The sequence below is a fragment of the Triticum dicoccoides genome, chromosome 5A, assembly GCF_002162155.2.
Source record: "Triticum dicoccoides isolate Atlit2015 ecotype Zavitan chromosome 5A, WEW_v2.0, whole genome shotgun sequence".
NCBI classification, from domain to species: Eukaryota; Viridiplantae; Streptophyta; class Magnoliopsida; order Poales; family Poaceae; genus Triticum; species Triticum dicoccoides.
In genome coordinates this window covers 567,660,539-567,676,093 of record NC_041388.1, presented here as the reverse complement: position 1 = coordinate 567,676,093, position 15,555 = coordinate 567,660,539, and the positions used below count along the sequence as shown (strand labels likewise).

General features: G+C 48.1%; 1 protein-coding gene, 2 non-coding genes and 1 pseudogene across 3 annotated transcripts; 2 read left to right on the top strand and 2 right to left on the bottom strand.

The window, feature by feature from the left end:
• The first annotated feature begins 4,725 nt into the window (after window positions 1-4,725).
• Window positions 4,726-8,016, top strand: LOC119302883 (annotated as a pseudogene).
• A 492-nt stretch (window positions 8,017-8,508) lies between these two features.
• Window positions 8,509-8,590, bottom strand: TRNAS-AGA. The gene has a single exon. It is a non-coding gene; the product is annotated as a tRNA-Ser (tRNA).
• Window positions 8,591-10,805: 2,215 nt separating this feature from the next.
• On the bottom strand, window positions 10,806-10,887 carry TRNAS-AGA. Its single transcript has one exon. It is a non-coding gene; the product is annotated as a tRNA-Ser (tRNA).
• An 852-nt stretch (window positions 10,888-11,739) lies between these two features.
• LOC119297897 (transcription factor bHLH93-like) lies at window positions 11,740-13,789 on the top strand. Its single transcript, XM_037575504.1, has 2 exons — window positions 11,740-12,988; window positions 13,068-13,789. Exons 1-2 carry the CDS (start codon window positions 12,827-12,829, stop codon window positions 13,194-13,196), a joined length of 291 nt encoding a protein of 96 aa, XP_037431401.1. The 5' UTR covers window positions 11,740-12,826; the 3' UTR covers window positions 13,197-13,789.
• Window positions 13,790-15,555: the final 1,766 nt, after the last annotated feature.

Below are 15,555 nucleotides of genomic sequence, written 5' to 3'. Positions count from 1 at the left end.
CGACGGTAGCAGCAGCTCACGGGGGGCGGCACCTCACGTGCAGCGATAGCACCGGCTCACGGCGGCGATGGCCGGCGTGGCGGGTGCTGAATTTCCCTTCATGTTTATCTCAAGTTTGCATGAAAAAAATGCATCTCAACTATTCGGCGGACCGATACAGGTTCGCATTGAATGGCTAAACACATCCGGACTGCATAGTCTAGATGGTTGCGGACGGTTTGAGGGTTCGCTTTAGAGATGTCCTTAGGGCATTTCTAATCGACCCCTTAAAATAATGGAGTATCATGGCAAGCGTCGCTTGCCTTCCTTCGAATCACATGCACGATCCTGCCGCAAAAACCAAGAAGCAAAATAATTTCAAAAATATAAAAGATGTTGAAAAAAACTTTAAATTAATGTACCTCAGTAGAAGGGTGAAAACATACACATGATCTTCTAATAAGCATCTTACTTTGTCCGAATCAAATGCCTCACCGGTCAATGCATGAGCCAGTAAAATTCAGAATACACAAATTGCTATGATACATATGGTCAAAAACATGTGAAATGGGGTACGGCAGAGAGGGCTTGTTTTTTCACCAACCTCACTAATTGGTTGGACCAGCACTTGTCATAGATCCGCCATCAACTGAGCACAGCCTGATAGGGTCCCTGCTATGTTGCCAAAGTAGGATAAACAACTGAGCACAGCCTGATGGGGTCCATGCTATGTCACCAAAGTAGGATGAACAACTGAGCACATCCTGATGGGGTCACATACATGGACGCGCCCATGCCAATGTTGGCAAGCTTGACGGAGACGGATTTCACGGGAGTCGTTCCTTGCCTTGATATAGCAGCCATACAACGCTGCTTGAGGAGGTAGCAAATCGCGCCGTCGCCGCCGTCGTCGCTGCCTGACAATCCCTAACCGTAGGTTTGAGCGAGCCTAGCAAGTACATGCAGTCAGAAGCCTGGATGGGTGATGCAATCTATTGGGGGTGAGTGTGGCACATGGGCGACTCGGGCTTTGTGCGTTGGACACGACGTGAGCGACCTCCATTTGATGGGCCTGGTCGAAGAAGCGGCGAGGACTGGCCAGCAGAGAGAAAAATAGACAAAAACCGTTGATGTGGCATGTCAGCTGGACCTGACAATTGGGACCTGCCAGTCAAAACACTCACAAAATTTAAATAGGGTCAATCATGGCAGAACTTTTGCTAAATGGGATAAAACGGATGAAATCTTACTAAATGAGGTAATTAGTGTTAAAAATGTAAAAATAGGGGGTAAAAACAGGAATTCACTCTCAACGAATTAATACTTCGATGACAGTTCTTCACATTTGTTAGCCGCATATTGTATCTTCTCTCTACCAAAAAGCAATAGCAATACATTGTAGGGCTAATGTACGGAAAAAAATGAATCAAGCTAAAATGAAAAGAGGAATATAGCAAAGCAAACTCATTTATCGTATGCAGGCCCAATCTCTTTGCGCAGGCTGAGAAGATTTGCTCATAATCCTTTTAATATAGAAGGATGAACAAATTGGTGAGAATCTATGTAGGTTTCGTGATAATCTTGCATTTGAACATTGCCAATAGCTACTGTAAGTTTATTTTTTCTGAGCCCCCTTCCAAGATTTAAATTACTGACATTTGTGTTGAATATTTTTTTGATCTTGAACCTAACATATTATGAGAAGAGGAAAATACATTTGGAAAGATCAGAAATATCTATCCTATGGGTTGAATTTTACCTTCCATACTTTTAGCTTATCACAATGATATCTGAGTCTACACGTTTATTTTTCAATACACATATATGTTAGTTGTAAATAACATCGAGTAGCTGCTAAATACCTACTTCGTCACCAATTTAGTTACTGCAATAAGCAAGAGATGATCGATTAAGCATTTTTCTTTTTGAATGCCTACTTACCTGAGTTGCTTATCTTCTGCTCAATTGGCTTTTATCATTACTATGTTCTGCTTTGTGTAGCATGTTGCATATTTTTTGTCTGCAAACCATTACAAAGAAAAAAAGACATACTGTCACTAATTGTAATGCCTGACAGGTCAATTAACTTTCAACGTCATCATGTCAGTGGAATCAAGCAGCAAACAAAAAAAAAATCACATGGGGGCGCACACATGAAGAAAGGTTACCAAAGTTGAGATCGGGGAAACAAAAGATAGTCATTGGACCCAAACCAGGGAGGCACAGAGCTGTGGTTCGGAGGAGCCGTCGGTGTCATGGGGTACAAAGGAGGCTGGATCGGGTCTGAGAGACTGGTGGCAGGACACACAACCAAGAGACCTAGAAGGAGGTACCTGTCATGCTCTCACCCTCCTACCGTTGACGCAATAGCGATGCAACGTGGATGGTGAGGACACAGACAACGGCGATGGGGGCAACACGCCAACAAGGCTAAAGTTTTCTGCCGGCACGCGTCGGTCGTGGCCTTCACACGGACTCCCATACGCCGGGAGGTGGGATGTGGACCTGGCGGTGGCTTATGGCGAGGCACACGCCGCCGACGAGCTAAGGGCATCTCCAGCCGTTGGCCCCTGGGGCGCACCGACGCTAAACCGCGCACTGGGGGCGTGATGCCTCCCAGTCGCGGCCCTCACGGGTTTTTAAAATGTTTAAATTCGGCGCAAACACAACGCAAACATGTTCGAATTCGTTCAAATTTAAACATATTTTATAAAAAAAGGAAAAACTACCGCGGGCTACCCCGCCGTCTCCCTCGCCGCCCGCGTCGCCGCTCGCCCACGCGGTTCTACATGCCGAGGAGACTGTAGAACCGCGTGTAGTCACCGCCGTCGTCGTCGTCGTCGCCCCCGCCGACGCCTCCGCCGTCCCTACTGCATCCCTCCCCCGGTTGGCGCGGCGGGTTGGACGGTCCGGGGGCGTCGTCGTCGTCGTCGCTGTCGAGGACCACGACGCCGTGCTCGTCCTCGCGCCCACGCTTGCGGGCGGCGATCTCCTCCAGGGCCCGGCGCTGCCGGACCATCTCGTTGCGGAGGTAGTCGTCCCGCGCCCACCGCAGGGCGTCCTCATCGGAGAAGCCACGTCGGGCTATCTCCTCGTACTCCGCGGGGAGGCCGGGCTCCGGCTTGGCCTCGATGAGGACGAAGCGGCCGGTGGGGGAGGCGTTGTCGCCGATGCGGACGCCGGAGCTGCGGGTGCGCGCGCTGATAGGCGTGCCCTGGGCTCCGGCTTGACGGGGCGGAGGTGGAGGCAGGGGGAGCCGCCGAACGAGGAGGAGGACCCCCCGGTCTCCATGCGCCTCGGGGTCCAAGAGCTTCCCCAGCAGCGTGGGAAGGACGGAGGAGTGGGGTACTCGAGGCGCGGCGTGTTGCTACCCTCGATGTACTCGAGGACGGCCTCCAACGTGCGCCCGGGCACGCCCCACCACCGACGCTGGCCGACGGCGTTGAGCCTGCCGGAGGGCTCGACGCCGTTGGTGGCCTCGAGCTGCTCGGCGTGACGGCGGCGGAAATAAGGCTCCCAGAGCGGGCTGTCGGGGACGTATCGTGGCCCCTCCCTCGCCGCACGCGGCAGGGACGAGCGGATGCGTGCGATCTCCGCACGCAGCGCCGCGCCGGTGGGTACCGGGGGCACCGGCACGCCGCCGGCGCTGATCCTCCACGCCTCGGGCACCCGCATGTCCGGCGGGACCGGGTACTCGGCCTCGAAAAGGAGGCGAGCCTCGTTCTCATGAAGATGGCGGCGGCCGAAGCCGTTCGCCGCCGCGCCGTCGCCTGGGAAGCGCTCGGTCATGGGTATGATGAACTGGAGACGGCGAGAGAGAGAAGAGGGAGGAACGATGACGGCGAGAGAGTGCGAGTCGCCGAGTGCGCTGGGGCGCGTCTTATATAGGCCGAGGCGCCGCCCGTGCGCGAGCCGCCGTGAGTACGCGTGGCGGGCGAGGGAGGGCGAGGGACGCGCGTCATCCGGTCTTCACTGCGCCGCCCGTGAGGCATCAATGGCGCAGGCTGACCGGCGCGGCAGTTTTGGCATTGATTCGCCACGGGAAACGAGGCGATGAGGACGACGAAGGGGCGAGAAGAGAGCCGTGTCCCTGACGCGGCGGGCCCGCGGCTGTTTCGCGCCAAAACAGTTCGCCCCCGGGCGCCCCCCAGCGCGCCGGGTTCGGCCTGAGTCCGCCGGCGCTGTTTTCGGCTCAAGCCGGCGAAAATCGGGTTCTTGGGACGTGACTGGGCCGATTTTTCGGCGCCGACACAAAAAAAAGTCTGGGAAGGCCTTCCTGAAGACGCGGCTGGAGATGCCCGGTGTAGACGTCAGTCGTGGTAAGGATCGGCGATAGGAGCAAACCCTTTTATGCGCGCAGATAGCGGTGGGGCGGTCACGAAGAAAGTGAGCAAGAAGATAGGAACACGGTCAACAAATGTGTGGCGCGGCTAGATGATGTACACAGCAAAATCTTAGGATTACAAATGACAATCACGTAAAACTTACTGAAAAGTAGTAAAAAAAGCAATTTTGGCATGCTTTCTCTTACCTTCACTTTTCACATGGATGGTAAGAAGGAAAGAGTTACTCGGATCCACTACTTAATGAAGTCAACCGTTTAAATTTACTATCTACTCTTATCTCTTATGTAAAAAAAGAAACATCTTACTGAAAAACAAGAAAAACGAATCCCTTCGGGAAATAGGGAAGCCACCGATACCGAAAGCTCTACTCTCTCTCTCTCTCTGTCATAAGCAACGGGGAAAAGAGAAAAAAAGATGGCATCCGTGGCGATGGCGCCGCCGGCGGGGAAGCGGCCGGCGTCGGGCGGGCGGGAGGGCGATCACATGGTGATCACGCCACTGGGCGCCGGCGGCGAGGTCGGCCGCTCCTGCGTCCACATGTCCTTCAAGGGCCGCACCGTCCTGGTTCGCATCCAAACCCCTCTTCCCTCTCGCCGCTTAGCTCTCCTTGTTCTCGGGGAATCCCACTGACTGGATCTTCGCTGGTGCCCAATTCGACTGCGGCATCCACCCGGCCTACTCCGGCATGGCGGCGCTGCCCTACTTCGACGAGATCGACCCCTCCGCCATCGACGTCCTCCTCGTCACCCAGTAAGCAGCCGCACCTCCTCCATCCCCACCTCCGCATCTTGGCGTTTCCCTACCGCCTGATTTCCGGCCTTGGATTGAAATTGCAGCTTCCACCTGGACCACGCCGCCTCCCTGCCCTACTTCCTCGAGAAGGTAGGTAATCACGTTGGAACTCTTAACTTCGGTTCGGCGGGGGTCGATGTTGTTATGCTGTTTGGTGCCTGAATTTGCTCTGCTCTGCTCTGTTTTTGTTTGCAGACGACGTTCAAGGGCCGTGTGTTCATGACCCACGCCACCAAGGCCATCTACAGGCTGCTGCTCTCGGATTACGTCAAGGTCAGCAAGGTTTCCGTGGAGGACATGCTGTTTGACGAGCAGGACATCATCCGTTCCATGGACAAGATCGAGGTACTACCTTGTTTTCGCTCATCTCTTTGTTTCCGGCATGTGTAAATGGAACAAATGTGAATGAATTGATCCATTTCGTTTGGTCTGAGATGCCTGTTGCTAATACGATGATGATCGATAATGCCTGGTCGATAGAAAATTCGACACACTATTTTAGAGGAAAAAAGAAGAACACACACAAAGATACTACTCCCCTCTGTCTCTGAAACGAAGTCATATAAATTTTGTCGAGGTCAAACTCAAATGGTGCATAGTTTGACCATGTTTGTACGAAAAATCATCAACAACTACAATACTAAATAGATATAATACGGAAATATATTTTTGTTGTGTATCCAATGATATTAATTTGGTATCGTAGTTCTTGATAGTTTTCCCTACAAATTCAGTCAAACTCTGTTCTTTTGGTAGCTGGAGTTGTTCTGGTTGATATTTTAAAGTGAACTTAGATTCAGTTTTCCCCATGTCGCTAGCTCCTGCTTCCCGCCTTTGGAATTCTTATATGTGTCCGTACAATTCTGAAAAGTCAAAACATTTAAAGGCCATTGGGCTGTTGGTAAAATTGAGAACCCTGTATTTATCTGGGCATTGCTTCCAAACAGAAGGACTCTTTCACTTGCAGCTAAGGCCTGATTCTGCTTGTGAGGATTGCAAGTCTTAGTTTACCACAGGGAGAATGGAGATTGTATTAACATATAATTGTGATGCCGGTCATAGACTTCCACCAGACACTGGAAGTTAATGGCATACGCTTCTGGTGCTATACCGCTGACCATGTACTTGGTGCTGCCATGTTCATGGTGGATATTGCCGGTGTTCGCATTCTTTACACTGGTGACTACTCCCGTGAAGAAGACCGGCACCTGAAAGCTGCTGAGGTCCCCCAGTTCTCCCCTGATATTTGCATTATCGAGTCAACTTATGGTGTGCAGCAACACCAACCTCGTCATATCAGAGAGAAGCGCTTCACTGATGCCATCCACAACACAGTTTCTCAAGGGGGGCGTGTTCTTATCCCAGCATACGCTCTTGGTAGAGCACAAGAACTGTTGCTTATCCTGGATGAGTATTGGTCTAACCACCCAGAGCTCCATAAGATTCCAATCTATTACGCCTCCCCTCTTGCGAAGAAATGCATGGCTGTCTACCAGACATACATAAACTCCATGAATGAAAGGATTAGGAACCAGTTTGCACAATCCAATCCCTTCCATTTCAAGCATATTGAGCCTTTGAATAGCATAGACAACTTCCATGATGTGGGTCCGTCAGTGGTGATGGCAAGTCCAGGTAGTCTCCAAAGTGGCCTCTCCAGGCAGCTCTTTGACAAGTGGTGCACAGATAAGAACACATGTGTTATTCCAGGTTTTGCCGTAGAAGGTTCCCTTGTGAAGGCCATTATCAGCGAGCCGAGAGAAGTGACGTTAGCGAATGGGCTCACTGCTCCCCTTCATATGCAGATCTTCTACATCTCCTTTTCTGCTGATGCTGATTTCCTACAGACGAGCGGCTTCTTGGACGAGCTTCGCCCACCCAACATTATTCTTGTGCACGGAGAAGCAAATGAGACGGGGAGGCTTAAACAGAAGCTTATTACTCAGTTTGATGGAACAAACACAAAAATCGTGTCTCCCAAGAATTGCCAATCAGTGGAGATGTATTTCAGCTCTGAGAAAATGGCCAAGACAATTGGCAGATTGGCAGCAAAGGTACCAGAAGTGGGAGAATCAGTTAGCGGCTTACTCGTGAAGAAGGGCTTCACGTATCAGATTATGGCCCCTGAGGATCTCCGTGTGTACACACAGTTATCTACTACTAACATTACTCAGCGGATCTCCGTCCCGTATTCTGGTTCTTTTGAAGTGATCAAGTACAGGCTGAAGCAGATATACGAGAGTGTGGAATCATCAACCGAAGAACCTGATGTTCCAACTTTGATTGTTCACGAGAGGGTGACCATTCGCCTGGAATCAGAAAGCTATGTTACGCTGCAGTGGTCCTCTGATTCCGTAAGTGACATGGTGTCCGATTCTGTGGTGGCCACGATCTTGAACATAGGCCGTGAAGGCCCAAAGGCTGTTCCGATCGAAGCAGCAGCAAAGACAGAAGAAGAAATGGAGAAGGTGGTGCAGAAGGTAGTATATGCTCTCATGGTGTCGCTTTTCGGTGATGTCAAAGTCGCAGAGGAAGGGAAGCTTGTTATATCCGTGGATGGAGACGTCGCGCATTTGGACGGGAGGAGTGGTGATGTCGAGTGTGAAAATGCTGCACTGAAAGAAAGGATCAGCACTGCATTCCGTCGCATACAGGGCGCGGTGAGACCAATCCCACTTTCGGCCTCGTGAGGAAAAGCCATAAATAAGATTATTGTATGCTTTAACTTGTAACTTCGTCAGACTTCTTCTCTCTTAATTAATGAAAAGGGGCAAATCTTTTGCCCCACGTCTAAAAAAAAATGTTTCCTAGGTAAACAAAGTAGCAGTTCAAACTTGGCTGATATGGAAAAAAAGTGCAATACTGCCTCTGAAACATGAGTTGTAACATTATGTTAACATAAAAGGTGGTTCAGTCATATGTTAACGAATTGGTCGATTACGGATACTAGACTGTTTTGGTCACTCCTAGCAGTGGTGTGAACAATCGTTTTCACTTGCAGTAAAACTCATACGGGCTGAAGTCCCAGTGAAGTTGATTCTTGTTTATTTTTGCTGTTCATCCTGAGTCTCTCATTGCCTGTTCCTGACCAGTTTATATTTTTTGTGAAATCTTTTGAGGTCTTCTCTTGTCAAGTGTTATAGGTACGCATTTCCTTGCCTGTTCCTGATCAGTTTCTGGTCATTCATGTCACTGGTGTGTAACTTCTGAGTTTTTTGGGGCTATTCTCTGCACAACTTTTTGGGGTAAACAATATGCATGACAACTGATCTTGGGCAAACAACAGCTCCAGTCAACAGCTCCAGTTAGTAAAAAAATGTGGACATGCTTCCAAAACAGAAAAGCATAGAGAGAGAGAAAAAAAGGGGGATATAAGCATAAAAGTTTGAAGCGTGGTCGGCAGGATTCGAACCAGCGCGGGCAAAGCCCACATGATTTCTAGTCATGCCCGATAACCACTCCGGCACGACCACTGCTTGCCATTTTTGCTTCTCAGAGCAATCTCAGTCGTTTTTAGTCAGCTTCGAGTAGCAAACTGTTTGAACCATGGCATTCGTTGCAAGAAAAAAAAGCACCGTGGCATTGCTTCAAATTGTCGTGCCATGATCAAAATGTCAATTCATCAGTGAAAATACATAGATCTCCTTCTTTTTGTTCCTAGACCATATTGCTCACCCCCAACTATTACTGCTCATACTCCACAGTGCACAGAATACGCGTGGCAGGCACTCAACAGTGATCAATAGATTCCACAAATTTTGAAGTAGAAGAATCTAATTACTCGGCATCCAAACCGATTCCACGATGTGGCAACAATTCTTGGTTTCAAGGGTGCCAAAAATCTAAAATACCACTTATGCCGCGCTAAATTGGGAATTTCAGTGCCGCTCCTGTGCGGCTACGATCACCACTCTCAGGAGCCCAGGTCATGTCAGCCCTCCTTCCCTCGTTATTGTAGTGGAAACCCCGTGCAATGCAGGTTGGGCAAGGACATTCTTTGGCATGTCCATGTTGGACATGGCGAGCTCCATGGAGTTCACCTGCATTGAGCAGGAGGCATGTCAGCGTCGAGAAGGAAGTCCACATAACCCCTGGGGTACATAAATCGGCTATTTTACCCCCTGAGGTCTAAAACATGGTATTTAACCTCCATCTTTCCAAAACCATGTGAATCACCCATAACCCTGATTCTAGTGGTTTTGGCAAGCGTTTTTGCCGATGTGGCATTGTGCACCTCGTTTCGAAACTCCACCCAGCTACATCTGGCCCCCTTCCTCACCGGGTCTCGACCATCCTCCACTGCATCACACCAAAATGACCTGGGCGCCTACTTGGGTTCATCAGTAGTGGTTTTCGAAGGGGTGACGACTATGTCAACCCTAGAGGCTTATGGGAGAAGATCTTATGCTGGACAAGCTATGCATGGCAACTAACTGTCTGACAGTAGTTAATATTGGCCATGGACGACGCACTTGTAATAAGGAGGCTCATAGCAGAAGTGTTGTTCTGATCCCGAGCTCATGAGAGCTTGGGTGAATAGTAAAATTAAAAGGAGGGAAATATTCAAGAAGTTCTGAATCTTTTTTGCGCCAAACATAGACAAATATTGGTATTGCTTGCAAAGCTACATCATGAATAACATTCGTGGAAGATGTGGAAAAAATGATGCTCGAAAATGCTTTTGAAACTAACCTTTTAGAGCATTGATTGTGTTTTTTGCCACCTTTTCCGTGTATGTCATCCCGTGATGAAATTTTACAAGTAGTCAAAACACTTATCAATGTTTGGCACAAAAAACTCTGATTTTTTTCTTCTAATTTATGTGATTTAACTGTTCTTCCAAGCTTACATGAGCTCGGGATCAGAACAACCTCTCGCCCGGCTCATAGGCTATCTCAAGTGGCCACTACTATGGAAGTTGGTCATTATGTTTGGCTGGTTAATCCCACCAAACAATCTTTGTATGTCCCCTACATTAAGATATAAATAATGGTCTTGTTCACCTTCACCTAAAAAGGTTAAGCCCATTGATATGAAATTGTGGTCTACCTTGGGCTTGTTGAGCTAGTGCCTTCAACAAAACCTTATTCGTGGGACTTTTATGTGTGTTTGGGTGTGCGTTTGTATTCTTTGTTTGAACTTTGTATAACTCGTGGCGGTTTGCTTTTATATATTTCCTTCGTCCGAAAAACTTGTCTCAAACTTGTCCCTCAAATGAATGTATCTAGCATTAATCTATTTGAGGGACAAGCTTTTTCGGACGGAGAAAGTATAAAAAGGTTAAGCCCATTGATATGAAATTGTGGTCTACCTTGGGCTTGTTGAGCTAGTGCCTTCAACAAAACCTTATTCGTGGGACTTTTATGTGTGTTTGGGTGTGCGTTTGTATTCTTTGTTTGAACTTTGTATAACTCGTGGCGGTTTGCTTTTATATATTTCCTTCGTCCGAAAAACTTGTCTCAAACTTGTCCCTCAAATGAATGTATCTAGCATTAATCTATTTGAGGGACAAGCTTTTTCGGACGGAGAAAGTATAAAACATGGCGGAAGTCTTTTTCGGTTTGTAGAAGCTGGCCAGCTATTGTGCTATAAAAAGGAGACAAAAAGCACATGCAAATTTAGTTTTGGTTGGTGTTATGGCTTTTGGCTTCGTGAAAAAAAGGAAAACAGAAAATGAAAAAGTGGAAGCGTGGTCGGCAGGATTCGAACCTGCGCGGGCAAAGCCCACATGATTTCTAGTCATGCCCGATAACCACTCCGGCACGACCACTTGCTTGACATTTATTCATGCGTTTTTACTAGTGAGTCAGTCGTAAGCACAGAAACCGTTTAAATCCGTCTCTATCTGTCGGGGTTCTTTGCCTAAATATTGTCAATAGTCCGTTTTACATGGATTCCCGGAAATTACACAGGTTATCGCTGACATCATATGGCAACTTATTCTTAGCGCTTTGTGCAAGTGCAACGACCTTCTATCTCACGCTATCCCCAATGATGTGCTCAGTCTGAACATACATTTTGGCCCGAGGAAAATCCTTGTTCACTGATAATTATACATATACTAAATCTGGTCAGGATTTTTTTACTGTTTCTTTGACTTTTTTCTATCAGTAAAAAGCGAGCCAATGGGGACACGCCACGTGCTTTAGTGGGGGATCTGGAAGGGTATGCACCTGTGTGCAGTTAGCAATTGCGGCTAGGTTTTCTAAATCGGTTTGCCATTGGCTGCATGGGTGTGCAGGATGGGCGGTTTCTATGGGCATGCATGCGTGATTCTTCCTCCGGTTCGCTTTTGGTTGCATGTGCGCACAGGATCTGCAGTTTTCATTGGTCTGCAGGCATGCAACATGCAATGTATCCTGGTCTGACTGCTTATATTTAATAATGCTGGTTGTTTCGAACTAGGATTTCCTTTCTGCCACGTGTGCTGTTGTGAGGTTGGCTGCCGCTTCGCCGTGCTTTCTAGGCCTGCTCTATGGTCGGCTGCCGCCTTTCTCTATTTCTCTGGTTGCTTCTTCTATCCATGCAGTGGCTACCTTCAAATTGTCCTTTGCTTCCTTGTTGCTTCCTATAAATACCAGCCTCTTCCATCCATCTTCTTTCCATCCTGGTTCGAGCCGGCCGTGCACTCTGTCTTGCATAAGAATTAGGGATGGTTACTCTTGTTGCTGTCCGGTCTGGTCGGGGATGGCAGGCCGTCGTCCGCCTGGGAGGTCGTCTGCTCGAGGCAACCCCGGGTAGACCGGGCAGGTTGTCGGAGGCTCCGACGCGGTCCTCTGCGGCGCACGACTTGCAGCTTGGGAGTGTCCTGGCAGTAGTCGGCGACCTGGGCGCCGCCAGTCCATCGTACACGATGAAGATGTGGGCGAGGAGGCGGAAGGAGGAGCGGTAGCAGGACGTGTTAGCAGGTGCAGCTCTTCTGGGCGTTCTTGGATTCTAGGCACTGCTTTCATCGTTAGTTCTGGTCATTTGGAAGTTCTATAATACGGGCTTTCCTGCTTTCGTTTTTCCTTGCCTTGGGGTGACGACGAGAAGAGCACGGAAGGAGCCGGTGAGGGAACCACACCGCACACGGACGGCGGGGTGAGAGGCCGGCGCCGAGTTCGCGTCAAAGCTCTCGCCGGATGTGCTTCTCTTCTACTTTCTCCAGTCCTTCACACCTGACATGTTCGCCTTGACAGTCCGTCCTCGCCGTCGTCGACTATGCATGCTCTTTTGTTTGCCAGCGAAGGACGATGTGCAACCGTTGCCACAGTGGGTACATCGGCCGTGGCGCTGCCGACTCCCCGGGCGGGTTCATTGCGATCTCCTGGAGTCTGGACAGTCGACTGCCTCCGGGTCGTTCCACGCGGGCGGAGCGAGAGCGACAGACAGCTACTGCGGCAACGCAGAGGTCCAAAGGAAAAGCTGAAGTCGGTGCTGAGCGACGCCGTCCAGGTCGGTGGCCGTGCGGCCCGCTGGTTGCCACACCGTTGACTCCAGCGGCAGCGGCGGCTCTCGCAACGGAATGCTCACCCTCCTCGGTGGCGAGGATGAGGCTATCGTTGCATGCCTCGTGCCGCTTTTTGCCCACTTCGGCCGTCCTATCTACACTGGCCGGCCCGGCAGCGGTGAGCAGTAAAATCGCCAGCGCCGTGTGACGCCTCGACTCCTGCGTGGTAGATCCCGGGCTGCCGGGCGCAGACAGTGGCGCGTTCTGCCCTTACACGATGGCGGCAGCTCCTATGTATGCCGGCGTCGAGGAAGAAGAGGGTGGAGGACTGGAGGGCATGCCCTCCAAGAACCTGATGGTTGAGTGCCGGCGTCGTAAGCGCCTCAACAACCGTGAACCGTCTCTCCAGGCTACCTCCGTCGTGCCCAGGATCATCAAGGTAAAGACCAATCGTCAATCGATCTTGGAAAATTATTGGCTAGAATATTGGGAGTAAATCTGAATGTGTGTTTTTGTAGACATCTAGATTGACAGAGTGTCGATCCTGGGGACGCGATCGACTACATGAAAGAGCTGCTGGAGAGGATGTGGCGACTGCAGGAGGAGAGGAGGACGCGCATCCGCAGCCAGCGTGTTCCAGGAGCTGAACCCGACGAGATATATATGGCCAGGAACATCCCCGAGATGAGTAATCTAGGCGACTAGGCATCCACTGTCGTCAGCGGAGAGCTGGGACATTCCTGCCGTAGAGCTTCAAAAAATGGTGATAGCAAGAGGAAAGTTGGCTGGTGGTTGCAGACTTGCAGTTCGAGGTGGAGCGCAAGGACGAGGGCCGCGGCCACGGCAACACCTGGGGTGGAGATCTACTGCTCCGTTCTCTTGCCTACTTTCTTGACCCTCTCTTTACAGATGCCTATTCATTCTTGTTTCTTCGCTCTACTTATTAAACGTGCGCAATGCTCTCAGTTAGTAATTTAAAACGTACACACTCAATGACATGTCAAGTTGATTTTTTAATTTCTATAGATGTAGTGTTACTTATGGTCGTTGCATGTTCGAGACACGTATCTCTGGTCATTGGCCGCTCCTAACACGTATAATGAGTAGTGAAGTGCCAGCCATGAGATCCATATGCCGACGATGCAATTCTTACACACAGCGAGCTTAATCTTAAACCATATATATCTTTACTCATGTGGTAGTAGTTCACTGAAATAATCTCCTTGCCATTACACTATTTCTACAAAAGCCTAATTTCAAGCTTTAGTTTCAGTCTGTCCACCTAGATTACAACTAAAATTCTAGAACGACGGACTATACGGGTTTTTCTATGGGATTCTTCTCGCTAACTAATCTCCATCCCCCTGATTTTCAAGGGTATGGGCCCCTCACCCGCTTTTCTTTCAATCAATTGAACCCAGCTAAGCATCCTGTACATTTAGTAAAAATCTGCCCGTGCGTGTAGCATTGCTCAGATTACAATATAGTTATACACATACCCAAGGGTCTCTATTCATATATTTGTGTATTATTCGTCTAAAATTTGATTCAACATGCACCTCTTGGCTGTCAAATTAAGGCATGTATTTTTTTTGGTTCTCTTCAAAATCAGTGGAAAAGAGAAGAGATCAGGATGTGCTTTCTTTGGAGAACAAAGAAAATGCTACTCTCCATTTTGGATGGTAAGTAGAAAGTTTTCCTAGGTATACTTTAGGCCAACTTTTTCAGTGGTTGAAGGTCCCAAAAGACATGGTATTATTGATGCATAACCGATTGTATCTTCATTATAAAGACACACACATCATCTATCTCACATGAAATTAACAAAACCGGAATAATCAAACAAAAAAAAAGAGTTAAATCCGAGCACATGAAGCTACATATGAAGATGAAAACCAAACAAAATGTGAAAAAAAAACATACAATTAAACTTACACGATCCTGGAAAACTCTTGGAGAACACATCAACTAACATAAACAACCAATCAATTAGCCAAATAATTAACACAAGGCTCTTCAATGTGCTTTTCTTCATGTAATAGCATGTAACACATGTGAAGCCACCACATATATTTTCTTTAGCTTATAATAATGGTTCATGATTCTGTCATGATGTATAGACGGGCGCGGTGTGCCGCCGCACGGGTTAAGCTAGTTTTTCCTAGGGATAATCATTCTTGCTCATGTACAATTACATCTGGCTTTTTTACGGAAATGCCATCATGCGGTGTATATTTTAAGCGAAAACAAGGATACATTGTTTGCAAGTACATCAACTAAAAAATCGGGAGGCTCAGTCTGCCAAAGTAATGATTCCTGGACAATTAGTCGTAAATGTTCATATCTTGTAATGCTTCGGTCATAGTTGACTTTGCTTAATAATCAATAAGAATGGCTGTGTGCATCATTTTCTGAGTTAAAACGAAACTTTATTCATTAGAAATAATCAGTACATCATTTGTGAGGATCATTACAATTTCATTTAGAGGCTCTTCAAACCAATCTGAAGTTGAAGAAAATCTGGCTAATCTAGCAAGTTCATGTGCTACTTTATTTGCCTCTCTATTACAGTGTTCGAATTTAGTCATGATAAAATCATGCATAGTGAAAGCAGTCATCGAAAATTGCCGCCGCCGCACCCATTGATTGTCCTCCGTCCTGCATGGTCCCAATTACATCCAGATTATTTAAGTTGATGATTAATCGGTTGCACCCTACCATAATCTCTTCGTTTGTTCTCCGCTATTAGTGACTTTGGAATGACTCTTTGTTGCATGTTGAGGGATAGTTATATGATTCAATTATGTTATTATTGTTGAGGGAACTTGCACTAGTGAAAGTATGAACCCTAGGCCTTATTTCAACGCATTGCAATACCGTTTACGCTCACTTTTATCATTCGTTACCTTCTGTTTTTATATTTTCAGATTACAAAAACCTTTATCTACTATCCATATACCACTTGTATCACCATCTCTTCGCCGAACTAGTGCACCTATACAATTT

Excerpts from the sequence above, each read along its gene's own strand:
- LOC119297897 (XM_037575504.1), top strand. The coding sequence starts at position 12,827 with ATGGCGGCAGCTCCTATGTATGCCGGCGTCGAGGAAGAAGAGGGTGGA. Across the intron at positions 12,989-13,067 it reads TCGTGCCCAGGATCATCAAG|ACATCTAGATTGACAGAGTG; the intron begins GTAAAGACCAAT and ends GTGTTTTTGTAG.